Source organism: Gobio gobio (genome assembly GCF_949357685.1).
Source record: "Gobio gobio genome assembly, chromosome: 20".
In the NCBI taxonomy this organism is placed as follows: domain Eukaryota; kingdom Metazoa; phylum Chordata; class Actinopteri; order Cypriniformes; family Gobionidae; genus Gobio; species Gobio gobio.
Window position 1 is genome coordinate 45,688,462 of NC_137113.1, and position 16,913 is coordinate 45,705,374.

General features: G+C 42.2%; 1 protein-coding gene and 1 long non-coding RNA gene across 3 annotated transcripts in view; both read right to left on the reverse strand.

The window, feature by feature from the left end:
• The window catches only part of LOC307117027, a 527,365-nt gene that overhangs the window by 173,232 nt on the left and 337,220 nt on the right, over positions 1 to 16,913 (reverse strand). The gene's annotated exons all lie outside the window — the stretch shown is intronic.
• Positions 1 to 16,913, reverse strand: part of frmpd2 (FERM and PDZ domain containing 2) — a 57,867-nt gene that overhangs the window by 10,703 nt on the left and 30,251 nt on the right. For both annotated transcript variants that reach the window (XM_079845729.1, XM_079845728.1), the window contains exons 14-24: positions 15,819 to 16,004; positions 13,248 to 13,407; positions 12,993 to 13,167; positions 10,268 to 10,353; positions 10,104 to 10,181; positions 8,048 to 8,155; positions 7,825 to 7,941; positions 7,498 to 7,676; positions 6,548 to 6,646; positions 1,749 to 1,842; positions 1,286 to 1,371 (exon numbers count right to left, since the gene is read on the reverse strand). In XM_079845729.1, the coding sequence (XP_079701855.1) occupies positions 1,286 to 1,371; positions 1,749 to 1,842; positions 6,548 to 6,646; positions 7,498 to 7,676; positions 7,825 to 7,941; positions 8,048 to 8,155; positions 10,104 to 10,181; positions 10,268 to 10,353; positions 12,993 to 13,167; positions 13,248 to 13,407; positions 15,819 to 16,004 (1,368 nt within the window). The remainder of the gene's footprint in view (positions 1 to 1,285; positions 1,372 to 1,748; positions 1,843 to 6,547; positions 6,647 to 7,497; positions 7,677 to 7,824; positions 7,942 to 8,047; positions 8,156 to 10,103; positions 10,182 to 10,267; positions 10,354 to 12,992; positions 13,168 to 13,247; positions 13,408 to 15,818; positions 16,005 to 16,913) is intronic.

Sequence of the window (16,913 nt, forward strand, 5' to 3'; positions counted from 1 at the left end):
TCCTCTAGACCCCTGAAGGTGTGCTGTGGTATCTGGCACCAAGATGTTAGCAGCAGATCCGTTAAGTCCTGTAAGTTGCAGACCCGGGGGGCTTGAGCCCCTGCAATCATGAAAGTGCCCTTTTCGATCGTACTGCAGTATCCCAAGAACGCAATTTCAAATTTTCTACCGAGGGGGTTAGCACCCCGCCATCCACGTGATGTAAAAGAATCCGTGGTCCAGTTCTGATGGCGGTGGACAGGGGTCAGCATGGGCACTCTGACTGGTCAGCGGCTGTGCCGCCCCATTCACAACAAACAGAGATGCTCTGTGTATTCTGACAGCTTTCTATCAGAACCAGCATTAACTTCTTGAGCAGTTTGAGCTCCAGTAGCTCGTCTGTTTGATCGGACCACACGGGCCAGCCTTCGCTCCCCACGTGCATCAATGAGCCTCGGCCGCCCATGACCCTGTGGCCGGTTCTCCACTGTTCCTTCATGAGCCTGTGGCCGGTTCTCCACTGTTTCTTCATGACCCTGTGGCCGGTTCTCCACTGTTTCTTCCTTGAAGCACTTTTAAAAGAGACTGACCACTGCAGACCGGGAACACCCCACAAGAGCTGCAGTTTTGGAGATGGCCCTTGTCAAACTCGCTCAAATCCTTACGCTTGCCCATTTTTCCTGCTTCTAACACATCAAATTTGAGGACAAAATGTTCACTTGCTGCCTAATATATCCCACCCACTAACAGGTGATGAAGAGATCATCAGTGTTATTCACTTCACCTGTCATAATGTTATGCCTGATCGGTGTATCTGTCAACAATATGTCTTAGTAAGATGTCTTAGTAAGATGAGATTTAAATGCCTAGTTTTATGATCAAACCTCTGTAGTTTTAAAACTTCATTATGCAATGCAATACAATGATGATTGAGAGATGAAAAAAAACCTTCCTCAAAAATTCAGAGGCCTTACAAAATTCACGTACCAAATATGATATGGTAGGCTTTATAAGGGTAATTTCGGATTTTACAAAGTTCAATAAGCAATAACTGAATTCCTAGAAGGAAGCAGTGATTACAGCTGGGCTGATTGCATAAAGACGGCACTGGTGTGTAGAGAGAAAGAGAGAAAGAGAGAGAGAGAGAGAGAGAGAGAGAGAGAGAGAGAGAGAGAGAGAGAGAGAGAGAGAGAGAGAGAGAGAGAGAGAGAGAGAGAGAGAGAGAGAGAGAGAAAGAGAGAAGAGAGAGAGAGAGAGAGAGAGAGAGAGAGAGAGAGAGAGAGAGAGATAGAGAGAGAGAGCTTACCTCGCCTGTTCTTGCCAAACATTCAGCCGCCCGCTGATCTGTGAATCCCTGCAGTCTGGTGCCGTCCACTTCCAACAGTCTGTCTCCTGACACACACACACACACACACACACACACACACACACACACACACACACACACACACACACACACACACACACACACACACACACACACACACACACACACACACACACACACACACACACACACACACACACACACACACACACACACACACACACACACACACACACACACACACACACACACACACACACACACACACACACACACACACACACACACACACACACACACAATCATCATTCCCTAGTCTTCACAAGTGACTCAACCAAACCGACGCATTCTTGCAACCATTTACTGAACTACAGAGAAAAGATGCAGATCCGTGCCACTTTCCACAGTATCTGTGATGGCGGTAAGAACAGTGAACATGTACCTGTCTGGATTCGTCCATCTCGTTCGGCCACTCCACCCGGTACCAGACTCTTGATGTAAATTCCTCCGTAACGGAGACCTGTGTTCACTCCTCCCTGTATATTCAGACATCAAGACACATAGTCATACAACATTTGAACTTCCTTTGATAAGAACAGTACATTGAAAATAAAACAGTACATTCAGTTCATACTCGTTATTTCTTTTTTAAGAAATTTTCTTTTTTATGTTAAAGTGTGCTTTTCACAAGGGACCTTCCAAGAACATGCATGTAGCAGCAGGTGAGCACAGAATAATGGATTCAGTGTTTGATGGTATGGTCTCCTAAACTCTGTGACATTTAGTACAAATGCCTTTCAAACTACTTAACCCCATTTAGACAGATTAGCTGTAGCCTGTATAGCCTGTGCTTTCCTCTTCCACGTGTTTATATCCATAGTCGTGTGACCACTCTTCCTCTTTGCCCTTTGGCAGCTGATTCTGTTTGGCCTTCTGTGATACTACTAACCCTGTGGAAGCCAATGGAGACGCAGACGTACAACAGATAACTCAAAGTTTCACCTGTGTGAATAATATTGGCTGAGGTTTGCTTCTCTTGCAAAAGGAAGTTTGCTATTAGCTTACTTACTTTAAACGAAAAAAAATAAGAGTATACATTCTGTCTACTAATCAGAGATATACATAAAATTATACTTAAGTATACTTGGCTTATATGGACAGAAAAGTCTAAGTACATTTGGCTTGTACTTAATTGATTAAGATCTACTTAAGAAAGGTACAATTACGTATTCTAAGTATACTTGGCATGTAGTTGTGTTTAAGTGAATTTATAGTTATACTGTTAGTTTACTAGTTACTAACCCCTGTTGTAATTGAATAGCTGCAATCTAAATGCTAATCTAAAAACTTAAATGCAAACTAGTTAGGTAAATTTAAAGTCTACTTTTTAAAACTAAAAAGTGGGCCATGAGTCCCTAGAAGTATTTAAATAGTGAACATACAAGTATACTACTAGTACATTGATACTAATATACTTACTACATAAAGTATACGTGGAAAATATATTTGATACCAAATTAATTCATTAATTTAGGGTACGTGACAAAGATGTACTAAAAACAACAAGTTGTTCCTTCGCGTTTTTTGTGTAAAGACGACGCAATTGTCAATATGATCCCCTCTCCCACCGATCCTCAAAAATGATTAAAAACGCTGTATTTTGCTGCCGGGTCAGTAGATGGCGATGTCACTTTGTTAAAAAAAACTACACGCCTATAGACTTTCACAAGTTCGTGTTTTTGTAGTTTAAGACACGAAAGCATAAACATAACCAAAACCTAAAATATAGGTGACATATCCCTACTCAACACCAGACAAACCCAAAATCAAAGAGTGACTGGAGCCGCAAAGGGGAGGGATGCAGGGCCAGGCCCATGAAGTGGAAGTGGAACTGGTTCATGGCATGGAGGCGGGCCTGAACCATGAAGCAGAGGCGGGTCTGGACTGTGGAGCAGTAGGTGAGATCATGGATAGGTGGCGGACCTGGACCGTAGAGCAATAGATGAGACCATGGAGGATCATGTGGCCATGGTGGAGCCAGCAGCAACGGGGACTGCCATGGCAGAGACGGTGGAGGAGAGGACCTCCTCAGCAGAGCAGAAGACCACCAGAGATCAGGAGGACACGGCGGAGCAGACATGGACGGCCTCTGTGGCCATGACATGGAGCACAGAGATTTAATGGACGGCTTCCATGGTATGGGGCACATTTAGTACATGGTCGGCCTCCATGGCATGGGGCAGAGCGAGTTTGTGGACGGCCTCCATGGCATGGGACACAGTTTGTGGATGGCTTTCATGGCATGGGGCACAGAAAGTTTGTGGTCGGCCTCCGTGGCACGGGACACAGTTTGTGGACGGCTTTCATGGCATGGGGCACAGAAAGTTTGTGGACGGCCTCCGTGGCATGGGGCACTTTTAGTTCGTGGTCGGCCTCCATGGCATGGGACACAGTTTGTGGATGGCTTTCATGGCATGGGGCACTTTTAGTTTGTGGATGGCCTCCATGGCATGGGACACAGTTTGTGGACGGCTTTCATGGCATGGGGCACTTTTAGTTTGTGGACGGCCTCCATGGCATGGGACACTGTTTGTGGACGGCTTTCATGGCATGGGGCACAGAAAGTTTGTGGACGGCCTACGTGGCATGGGACACAGTTTGTGGACGGCTTTCATGGCATGGGGCACAGAAAGTTTGTGGACGGCCTACGTGGCATGGGACACTTTTAGTTCGTGGTCGGCCTCCATGGCATGGGACACAGTTTGTGGATGGCTTTCATGGCATGGGGCACTTTTAGTTTGTGGACGGCTTTCATGGCATGGGGCACAGAAAGTTTGTGGACAGCCTACGTGGCATGGGACACTTTTAGTTTGTGGTCGGCCTCCATGGCATGGGACACAGTTTGTGGACGGCTTTCATGGCATGGGGCACAGAGAGTTTTTGGACGGCCTCCATGGCATGGGACACAGTTTGTGGACGGCTTTTCATGGCATGGGGCACAGAAAGTTTGTGGACGGCCTACGTGGCATGGGACACTTTTAGTTTGTGGACGGCTTTCATGGCATGGGGCACTTTTAGTTTGTGGACGGCTTTCATGGCATGGGGCACTTTTAGTTTGTGGACGGCTTTCATGGCATGGGGCACTTTTAATTTGTGGATGGCCTCCATGGCATGGGACACAGTTTGTGGATGGCTTTCATGGCATGGGGCACAGAAAGTTTGTGGTCGGCCTCCGTGGCACGGGACACAGTTTGTGGACGGCTTTCATGGCATGGGGCACAGAAAGTTTGTGGACGGCCTACGTGGCATGGGACACTTTTAGTTCGTGGTCGGACTCCATGGCATGGGACACAGTTTGTGGACGGCTTTCATGGCATGGGGCACTTTTAGTTTGTGGACGGCTTTCATGGCATGGGGCACAGAAAGTTTGTGGACAGCCTACGTGGCATGGGACACTTTTAGTTTGTGGTCGACCTCCATGGCATGGGACACAGTTTGTGGACGGCTTTCATGGCATGGGGCACAGAGAGTTTTTGGACGGCCTCCATGGCATGGGACACAGTTTGTGGACGGCTTTTCATGGCATGGGGCACAGAAAGTTTGTGGACGGCCTACGTGGCATGGGACACTTTTAGTTTGTGGACGGCTTTCATGGCATGGGGCACTTTTAGTTTGTGGACGGCTTTCATGGCATGGGGCACTTTTAGTTTGTGGACGGCTTTCATGGCATGGGGCACTTTTAATTTGTGGATGGCCTCCATGGCATGGGACACAGTTTGTGGATGGCTTTCATGGCATGGGGCACAGAAAGTTTGTGGTCGGCCTCCGTGGCACGGGACACAGTTTGTGGACGGCTTTCATGGCATGGGGCACAGAAAGTTTGTGGACGGCCTACGTGGCATGGGACACTTTTAGTTCGTGGTCGGACTCCATGGCATGGGACACAGTTTGTGGACGGCTTTCATGGCATGGGGCACTTTTAGTTTGTGGACGGCTTTCATGGCATGGGGCACAGAAAGTTTGTGGACAGCCTACGTGGCATGGGACACTTTTAGTTTGTGGTCGGCCTCCATGGCATGGGACACAGTTTGTGGACGGCTTTCATGGCATGGGGCACAGAGAGTTTTTGGACGGCCTCCATGGCATGGGACACAGTTTGTGGACGGCTTTTCATGGCATGGGGCACAGAAAGTTTGTGGACGGCCTACGTGGCATGGGACACTTTTAGTTTGTGGACGTCCATGGCATGGGGCACAGATAGTTTGTGGAGAGCCTCCATGGCATGGGGCACAGATAGTTTGTGGAGAGCCTCCATGGCATGGGGCACAGAGAATTTGTGGAGAGCCTCCATGGCATGGGGCACAGAGAGTTTGTGGAGAGCCTCCATGGCATGGGGCACAGATAGTTTGTGGACGGCCTCCGTGGCATGGGGCACAGATAGTTCATAGATGGCCTCTGTGACTGTGGCAGTTTGTGGATGGCCTTTCTGACCGTGGCATGGGGCACAGTAAGTTTGTGGATGGCCTTCGTGGCCATAATAGAGCAGGCAGAAATTTCAGAGACGGCCTCCTTGGCCGTGAGAGGGCAGACAAAGGTTTCACAAGCAGACGCAGCTGCCTCGGGAGGAGCTGGGAAAGTGTGTGCGGCCCAAACACACAAGATGGCGGTTGCTATCACAGGTGGCGCTCTGGGACTACCAGACTTTTGACCACGGGACTTGGAAGCGCTGAGATCGCCTGCAACATTTTCACAGCCGCACGGACTGCCACATTAGATACCAGTCCCAAACCCCTCAAGATAACGTTTGTGGATTTCGATGTGGCGGCCATGATGGCTGATGTCTATAGGCTATTTTTTCCAATTTCCACATACACAACTGTATGCTGTTATAATTAGATCATTATATTTTGCAGGAGCCTGTAAGTCATTTCTTTATCCCGCTTCCCATGCACATATCAATATCTTTCCTCCTGCATCCACACTCAGCAATTCAAAACTTGTCCAGTGCATTACTCTGTTGTGTCAGGCAAAAGACAAAACTAATAACAAGCTAAGACAATAAACCAATGAGAACATGACACACAAGACAAATGAACCAATCAGGGCACATGAACTAAAGGGACCAAAAGACAAGATCAACCTAAGACAGGCGTGACACCTGAATTAAATCTTTTTCACATTTTATATGTGCCTTCTTGGTTTAGTCTCAAAATCTATAAAACTATAAAACAGTGTGCTTACAGCGATACTGACGCCCAGACTACCTCCAGATTTCTGAAGCGTCACAATAAACTCTTCAGGTCTCAAGCTGATCAGAGACCCTGACCTGGAATAATCATCCTGTTAAAAAAACAGAAACAATGGACACAACTATTAGACACAATTCTATCTCTCTTATATATACTCAGACACAAACACACACACACACACACACACACACACACACACACACACACACACACACACACACACACACACACACACGGGTGATTCTTTAACCATAGGCACATGCTGTTAAAAAGTTTAGGGTCGATAAGATTTTATCATGTTTCGTTTATTTGATAAAAAATACAGTAAAACGCTAATATTTTAAAATATTACGGCAATTTAAAACAACTGCTTTCTATTTGAATATGTTGTGAAATGTAATTTATTCTTGTGATCAAATCTGAATTTTCAGCATCCTTACTCCAGTCTTCAGTGTCACACGATCCTTCAGAAATCATTCCAATATCATGATTTGCTGCTTAAATATGATTATAATCAATGTTGAATACAGTTGTGCTGCTTCAGATTTTTGTAGAAAGCTCAGAGCAGAACCTAATGTTAACAGATACAACTTTTGATCTTTAAAATGTATTAGTAAATGTTGAGATGAACATTTAACTAAGATTAATAAATGCTGTAGAAGTGTTCATTGTTAGTTCATGTTAACTATGTAGTTAACTAATGTTACCCTTATGAAATTACAATATATGAATTATTACATTTTAAAAACACTGATGATCTAAACTGTGAAATAAACCATTCCATATTTATCTAGTAAAGAAATAAATATAGGATTTGATTTTTTATCATTCCAGTGGGCCAAAATTGCATAATAAAGAAACAATTGTGCATCTACACCGCACAAACATTCATAGAAAGCAACAAGCCAGCCTTTGAAGGAACTTGTATATCATTTTCAGTACCTGTGCGTTTACAATGCGAACCTCAGGAACATGGAGCCTGCTGGTGCCTTTAGGGGTCATCATAACACTGACCAGCTCATCCAGATAGTCGTCCCCTGCTCGACTGTCAGCCAGTATCGTGCTCTGCGACGCGTAGTTCCTCTCTGCCAGATTATCAGCACCTCCACGCTTGTACAGAGCTGATGATTTCACAAAACGCCATATTTATACACATGTACGGTTGCATCACAAGTGTGGCTATCACCACAAATATACCCATGCGACTTATGACTGGTTTTGTGGTCACATATCACACATGTATCAGACTATAAAAAAGCATGATTGTACCTTTTGGCTGTGAGACAATAAGCTTAACCTCACTGGAGCTGTTCTGCATGATGTCAGCGGCCTCGCTGAAGGACACGCCCTCCAGACTGAGCTGGTTGAGAGAGATCAGTCGACCACCTGATGGAAAGATGGAGCTCGCCTTCACAAATGTTCATACAGCGACTTCTGAGGTCATGTCTTGATGTTATCAATATGAAATAATCTGATGTCCGTAAGGATTCACCTGGTTTGATGCGTCCATCTCGGTCAGCTGGGCCTCCGGGTACAATGGATGCAATGTAGATGCCAAGCTCCAGTTTCCCAGAGTTGTCTTCTCCTACAATAACAATACCTAGACGCAAAATTAATAAACAGTGAATTAATATTCTATGTGAATGCATGCATGCGATGCTGCTTGTACAATTGAATCAATTAAAATGAACTAAAGTAACACACATTTTGTCACTACTTGCTTATTTTTTTATTAATCCACTTAAATATGTAAAATTGAGGTTTAATTAATCCATTTTTGTTGGGACTACCTTAATAATTTTTTGTTGCATGGATTTTTAGTTCCCAGCATGCTTTGCATTGGACTGGATCAAGAGAGTAAATGTTGAAATTAAGTGTTATTTAAAGGAACACTCCACTTTTTTTAAAAATAGGCTCATTTTACAAGTCCCCTAGAGTTAAATAGTTGAGTTTTACTGTTTTTGAATCCATTCAGCCGATCTTTGTATCTGGCGGTAGCACTTTTAGCATAGCTTAGCATACATCATTGATTCTGATCAGTCCATTAGCATCTCATTCAAAAAATGACCAAAGACACTTTCAATATTTTTCCTATTTAAAACTTGAATCTTCTACAGTTACATCGTGTGCTAAGACCAACTGAAAATGAAAAGTTGCGATTTTCTACACCTATATGGCTAGGAACTACTTTCTCATTCCTGCGTAATAGTCGCGGATCTTCGCGGCCGTACCATGGCTGCAGCGGCGCAATGATTCGTTGGTATTCTGTGAAACATGGTGGTAGTTACACCTTCGACTTACTATCACAGGCCTTTACAACACACAGAACCATGGCTAATCACACAGCTAAATCCACAACACAATTTGTCGGCTGCAAGCCTGAAACTTTCTCTGCAACTACACGAACTTAGTGCCGGTCACATTGAAAGTTTCCTAGCTGGGGCTACTTTCAGGCGCTGCTTTCCATCATTGCGCCGCTGCAGCCATGGTACGGCCATGAAGATCCACGACTATTACGCAGGAATGAGAAAGTAGTTCCTAGCCATATAGGTGTAGAAAATCGCAACTTTTCATTTTCAGTTGGTCTTAGCACACGATGTAACTGTAGAAGAGTCAAGTTTTAAATAGGAAAAATATTGAAAGTGTCTTTGGTCATTTTTTGAATGAGATGCTAATGGACTGATCAGAATCAATGATGTATGCTAAGCTATGCTAAAAGTGCTACCGCCAGATACAAAGATCGGCTGAATGGATTCAAAAACGGTGAAACTCAACTATTTAACTCTAGGGGACTTGTAAAATGAGCCTATTTTCAAAAAAAGTGGAGTGTTCCTTTAAAGGGGACCTATTATGCCCTTTTTCAAAGGGTTTATTTTGTTTTTGGGGTCTAATAGGTTATCGAAAAACACATGATTTCCCCATATTTTCCATTGTCGCAGCTCCTCTTTTCCCAGTCTGGCAGTAACGCTCTGTTTAGTTCCTGTCTCTATAAGCTCCTCCTTCTAAAAAGCACACTGTGCTCTGATTGGTCGCTGGATCGGTGTGCTATGATTGGTCAAGCGATTCGAGCGTGTTTGGGAAATGTCCCGCCTCTTACCATAACCGGCAGTACTTTCAACACACTACTAACTAACTCAACCAGGCCCGCCCCTTTAATCTGCACAACTGCCTTTTAAAGGGAATGGGAGATGAGACTCTGATTGGCTTATTGCATGTTACGCCCAAAACACACCCATGACTCATTAAGAGACCCTTTTGGACCATACGCCGGGCGCACTGATTTATTTTTTCCGACGTTAAACTAGCAAAAGTGGATTCGGACACGCCCTAAGTGCACCTGCGCCATGAGCTTCAGACCATGTGCTCAGATCGTTAAAATAGGGCCCTTGGTTTCTTTTACTGTGTCATAGCTGATAAATGAAAGTAGTCTTTACTCAAATCATGGAATTAAATCTAACCATCCAAATTGAGTGCAAATTTTTTACTTAATTTTTTGGAGTAGATTCAATGCATATCAGTAAATAATGAGGAGTCCGTAATCCACTTACCAAGGCCAATTTTGGGATCCTTTTTGAGGGTAACACAGATTATTTCCCTCTCTGGAGGTCGGGAACTTGTTGGAGTATCTGTGAGAAAAGGTCACATTGCAGTTTCAGTTTCTCAATGAAACAGTTTAAATAGGTTCACGTCACGGGTTGATTGTCAATCCTACCTCTTAAAGGAGAGGACATTGAACGGAAATCAGAGCAACGCTTCGGAGAGCTACAAGAGCTTCTCTGTAGAGCTGGACTTTGGGATCTAGAAGTGATACAAACAGACAGAACACCATCAGAACACTGGATAAAGATTCTGGATATCTATTTTTATCACAAATACTGTAAACAGCAACAAAAAAAGGCGCATGATATATGAACAAACCCCTCAGTAAAAACCTTCAGAATATAGATACAAATGTAAAGTTTGGTGTATGTAAAGCTGCTGACGTGGAGATTTCTGACTATTTACTGAGTCCGGCCTTTACAGATTTGTGTTGTAATTGAAAACTACAGATACAAATAGATAAAGTGTAAGAAAATAAACACTTAAATGTGTATTTTGGATGTTGTCTTTCCAATAGTAGGAAAGACAACATGTTATTAGAAGCAAAATTGACCATTGGCATGAAAATTCAACTGTTTTGCCTGTAATGTCTTGCCTTAAAGGGGTCCTATTATGCTTTTTTTTGTTACATGTTCAGCTTTTTGTTACATGAGCAACATTGCACAAATACATATCAATTAATGGTCAAATTGAGCCTTGGTGAGCAGAAGAGACTTATTTCAAAACATTAAAAATCTGAACTTCTGTATATTTTTTTTAAAAATTATACATACATTTTTGAGTTATGAATATTGTGACAATTTCTTAGGGATACTCTGTTTGACAAAATGGTTTACTACTTGTATTTGGAAGCAATAAAAAGAAAAATAATACTAAAAGTTTATGCCAAACTACTTGTACAAAAGGGTTTTATTTCCTTACATTTTAACATTTCTTTGCAGGGTTTAAAGTCATAAATTTATATCAACTGAACATGAAAAGCTCTGCAAAGTCACACAAAGTTATTCTCTATATCAGTGTCAGTGTTTCTGAACTCCTGAAATGCCTCTCATTGTAGTCTTGAGTTTTCTTCCGGGAATGAACACGTCACAATATTTCTGATTATAATAATTCATACGCAGAATAAAGGAGCGGGGCCTGTTTGAGTTAGTTAGTAGTGTGTTGAAACTGCCGGTTATGGTAAGGGGCGGGACTTTTCCCAAACACGCTGGAATCGCTTGACCAATCACAACACACTGCTCTAGCCGACCAATCAGAGCACATTGTTTCAGAAGGAGGGGCTTCATAGAGACAGGAACTAAACAGAGCGTTAGTGACAGACTGGGAAAAGAGGAGCTGCAACGATGGAGAATATGTAGAAAATACCTGGAGCCCAAAAACAAAATCAAGGGCATACTATGGCCTCTTTAACCCTCTGGTGCTCTTCGGGTCATTTATGACCGGACAATTTTCTGTTTTGAAATGTTAAAAATCACAGCTTCATCGGAATGATATGAAACTTGGTGACTTTTCTTGCATTAGGTATGTAAACACACAAAAAAATTGGGGTCATGATTCGAGCATGCTAATTGGTCGTAAAAAAAAAAGTAGCATTCATTGTCTTCGGTCATAAATTACCAACCATAGGAAATGAATGGGAAATCTGCAAAAACACAAAAATTCACAGAATTTGTGTGTGTACAATCTACAAATCGGCCACAATGCTGAAAAAAGTACACAGCAGTAAAGGGGTGACACTCTAAAACATCAAGAGTGTGATATTGACACATCCACTCACACGCACACTTATACACACACACACACACACACACACACACACACACACACACACACACACACACACACACACACACACACACACACACACACACACACACACACACACACACACACACGCACACTCACACGCACACTTATACACACACACACACACACACACACACACACACACACACACACACACACACACACACACACACACACACACACACACACACACACACACACACACACACACACACACACACACACACACACACACACACACACACACACACACACACACACACACCTATGAAAAACTGAACCTATGAACCACATTTGGAATTTTTTAAAATCACTGCTTCATCAGAATGATATGAAACTTGGTGTCTTTTCTAGCATTAGATATGTAAACGCACAAAAACATTGGTCGTGGTCGTAAAAAAATACTCCCATTTATGCTCTTCGGTCAAAAATGACCACCATAGGAAATTAATGGGAAATCTGCAAAAACACAAATTCACAGAAAACAAAAAATCTAAAACTTTATAATAAATAGTCTTTGAGATTTTTTAAATATATATTCAAATCCATCAAAAAAAATCATTAAATGTGTTCAAAAGAGAACTAGGGAATTCTCAAGCCTCTCCATAGATACTTCTAGTGATTACACCCATGGTTGCATGACTTCATAAATAATTCCAAAAGAGGGCGCTAATCTGCCTTCAAAAATTTTTATTTTGAAGGCCTAGTCTCTATTTTAACCTGAAATACTGCAATAATTAAAATAAAATGTTGTATAATTTTCAATGGCAAAAATAGACAATAATTATTGCATAAATATAAAAAAATACCATCAAATCATCTCAAAATACAAATTTAAAAATAAAAAAATATTATTGAAGAAAAATAAATTGCATTGGTTTTACTGGGGTGGAGGAAGTTTATTTTTTAGGTGTCCGGTCACTTCTGACCTGGAAGACAACCAATGCAACCCCTAAACGAAGAGCACCAGAGGGTTAAAACAAAGACAGGTTGATGGTTGTAGCACATGGGATACATGAGTTTGTTCTCACCCGACGGTGTCTAATAAGTCTCTCTGTTGTTTGATCTTTGATTCGAGGCGGATAGCGATGTCCTCACAGAGTTTGCTCATGGAGTCGTTGGCGGTGGCATCAAGGCGTCCGTCGTTGAGCGCGACCTCGCTGTTCTGAGCTCGGCACATGGCTGCATACTGCACGATACTCTCCTCTACAGAGACATTCACACTCCTGCTTATTGTGAACCACTGACATAAAGCCATAAAGATTTAACAGCGGACGTGGACTAACCTGAAGCGAGGCTGTGTGTGAGCTGGCGAGAGCTCATCTCCTTGTGAAACTTGTGCTGTGCGGAGCAGAGGTCGCAGAGGTATTTGGCAACTTTGGATTTTTCGGTCAGAAAGATCTGCTTCTTTTTACTGGTGCTGCTCTCAATGATAAACTTGCGTCGCTGTGTTGATGAGAACAGAGGAGGAGGAATTATTATGTGGACAGACGTCATCAGATTCAATTATACAGTCCTCTATTTATTAGATTTTTAATACAGTTTAATTCACACAACTTATTATTAACCTTTTTTTAAAAATGAAGATTAAATGATTACATTGATTAAAGTGACAATAAAGACATTTAAAGAGATTTCTATTTCAAATAAACACTTTTCTTTTGAACTGTTTATTCAAAGAACTCGGGGGGAAAAAAGTGGTATATATGGTATAATCATGGTTAGTTTAAAATCTTGTTAGTGGTATTATAACAAAATGGAAGCAATTGGGAACAACAGCAATGTAAAATCAGAGCGGGGTCAGCGCATGCTGAGGGTCACAGTGAGCAGAAGTTGCCAAATTTCTGCAGAGTCAATAGAGACCTCCAAACTTCATGTGGCCTTCAGATGAGCTCAAGAACAGTGTGTAGAGCTTCATTGAATGGATTTCCATGGCCGAGCAGCTCATCCAAGCCTTACATCACCAAGTGCAATGCAAAGTGTGGGATGCAATGGGGTAAAGCGCGCCGCCACTGGACTCTAGAGCAGTGGAGACGTGTTCTCTGGAGTGACCAATCACGCTTCTCTGTCTGGCAATCACATGGACGAGTCTGGGTTTGGCGGTTGCCAGGAGAACTTGCCTGACTGCATTGTGCCAAGTGTACAGTTTGGTGGAGGGGGGATTATGGTGTGGGGGTTGTTTTTCAGGGGTTGGGCTTGGACCCTTAGTTCCAGTGAAAGGAACTCTTAATGCTCACTGTGGGCATGATAGGTGGAGCTGCATCCTCTAACCACACCCTAACCCTATCTCTCCACCCATTAAACAGGTTAAGCTCCACCCTTGAGCTCCAGATGCTCTGCAGCGAGCACTACTTGAGACATTTTGGACAATTTAATGCTCCCAACTTTGTGGGAAAAGTTTGGGGACGGCCCCTTCCTGTCCCAACATGACTGACCAGTGCACAAAGACATGGATGAGTGAGTTTGGTGTGGACGAACTTGACTGTCCTGACCTCAACCCGATTGAACACCTTTGGGATGAATTAGAGCGGAGACTGAGAGCCAGGCCTTCTCGTCCAACATCAGTGCCTGACCTCACAAATGCGCTTCTAGAAGAATGGTCCATAAACACACTCCTAAACCTTGAGGAAAGCCTTCCCAGAAGAGCTGAAGCTGTTAGAGCTGTAAAGGGTGGGCCAACTCCATATTAAACCCTACGGATTAAAGGGTTAGTTCACCCAAAAATGAAAATTCTGTCATTAATTACTCACCCTCATGTCGTTCGACACCCGTAAGACCTCCGTTCATATTCGGAACACAAATGAAGATATTTTTGTTGAAAGCTGATGCTGAGAAAGGCTTCAGATAGGCCTCCATTGGCATTCAGTACATTTACACTCCCAAGACCCATAAAAGGCACTTAAAACGTCTTTACAAAGTCCATCTCACCACAGTGACTCTACAATAATTTTACGAAGCGACGACAATAGTTTTTGTGCGCAAAAAAAAAATCAAAATAACGCCTTTATCCAGCTTGTTCTTGTCTTCCGTGTGTGCCTCCACGACGCATGCGCGAGAATATGTGACGCAGATCCGGCGTTCGGACACATGACCCAGAAGCGATTTGTTTACAAGCAGAGGAAGACGCGCGTATCTAAGCTGTTGAATTCTACATTGATCGTGCTTTAGGTCTCGGCGTAGTGCTCAAAATCGGACTAAAGTGGCATTTCATGGATTCCCGAACGCTGGCGCTACGTCATATTCTCGCGCATGCGTCGTGGAGGCACACGGAAGACAAGAAGAGGTTGAATAAAGTCGTTATTTCGATTTTTTTTGCGCACAAAAACTATTGTCGTCACATCGTAAAATTATTGTAGAGTCACTGTGGTGAGATGGACTTTGTAACGACGTTTTTAGTGCCTTTTATGGGTCTTGTGAGTGTAAATGTACTGAATGCCAATGGAGGCCTATCTGAAGCCTTTCTCAGCATCAGCTTTCAAATAAAATATCTTCATTTGTGTTCCGAAGATGAACGGAGGTCTTACAGGTGTCGAACGACCTGAGGGTGAGTAATTAATGACAGAATTTTCATTTTTGGGTGAACTAACCCTTTAAGAATGGGATGTCTTTAAAGTTCATGTTTATGTAAAGGCAGGCGTCCCAAAACTTTTGGCAATAGAGTGTATAAATGTATGACTTTAAACCTTGCGAAGACTTGCATTTAAAATAACGTTTAAAAAAAAGTATGATGTAATCAAACTGTTTATATATTCAAGGAAAAGTATGAATAGCTTGCTTACAATGTGCTTCAACTTGGAAAGGTGGCTATTTGAACTTTTTCTTTTGTATTGTAATGAAAGGTGTTAGTGCGGACTCACAGCTGAGGTGATACTGCTGGTCTCTCTCCAGTGGAATCTAAGGCTTGCGGTACGGGAGTTATTAATAACTTCATACACAATGATGCCTTTGGCACACACTCCCAGGACCAGCTCTCCAAAGACAGGCTTCCTCTCGCGGGCCACGCGGTGAAACAGCACGCCGTACTCCGGAAGCTGCTGAGCACTCTGTGGGGGAGACGAGGCAGTGCTGCCAAGTCAATTGGACAGATTATGTAATGTAGGACACCCACTACCAATCATCCCATCCAGAAAAGCTGTTCAGACCTAATGGTGTCTGTGAAAATATTTGGCCAGTAGCCCGTAGAGTCATTATGGGTTTGAATAAATCCAAGATGGCAGGAGGATGAAGAAATGCAGCTGTCACATTCCCCATCCTTCTCATTCTTTATCTTCACTCACTTTTAAAATTAATGCGGCCCCAAAAATGATATCTACAAAATGTTCACTGCATGATCAAACAAAGAACTATCTCAGATCTAACTTCATTTCTCAGAGCCTTGAGTGACAACCAGAAAGTCACTATTTTCCTAATACTTTTGTCTTAAAATGAATATCTGTTGTTTTATATAATATCAATTAAATTATAATATTTATAAAATACCTAGCAAATGTTTTTGCAAAATGTACTGTATCTTTATTTCAAATGCATGCATTTGGTTTAATATTTTGTTATCTAAACTAAAGCAATGATGTTTTTATATTTTTAAGTGTCTCTTAAATTACTTATATATATAAGGGAGTCCGGGGCTTTTTATCATAATATATATATATATATATATATATATATATATATATATATATATATATATATATATATATATATATATATATATATATATATATATATATATATATATATATATATATATATATAAACAGTATATATATAACTTTAAGGTTTTGAGTCAAAAGTTTAATTACACAAATGTGTGCACTTTTGCACTTTTTTACAACTTTGGATATTTTTGTGTCATTGTGAAAAAAATAAAAATTCATTATCTGAAAAAGAGAAAACGAAAAAATATAACAAACCAAGTGGACACAATGATCTAATTATTAATTAATATCAGAAAT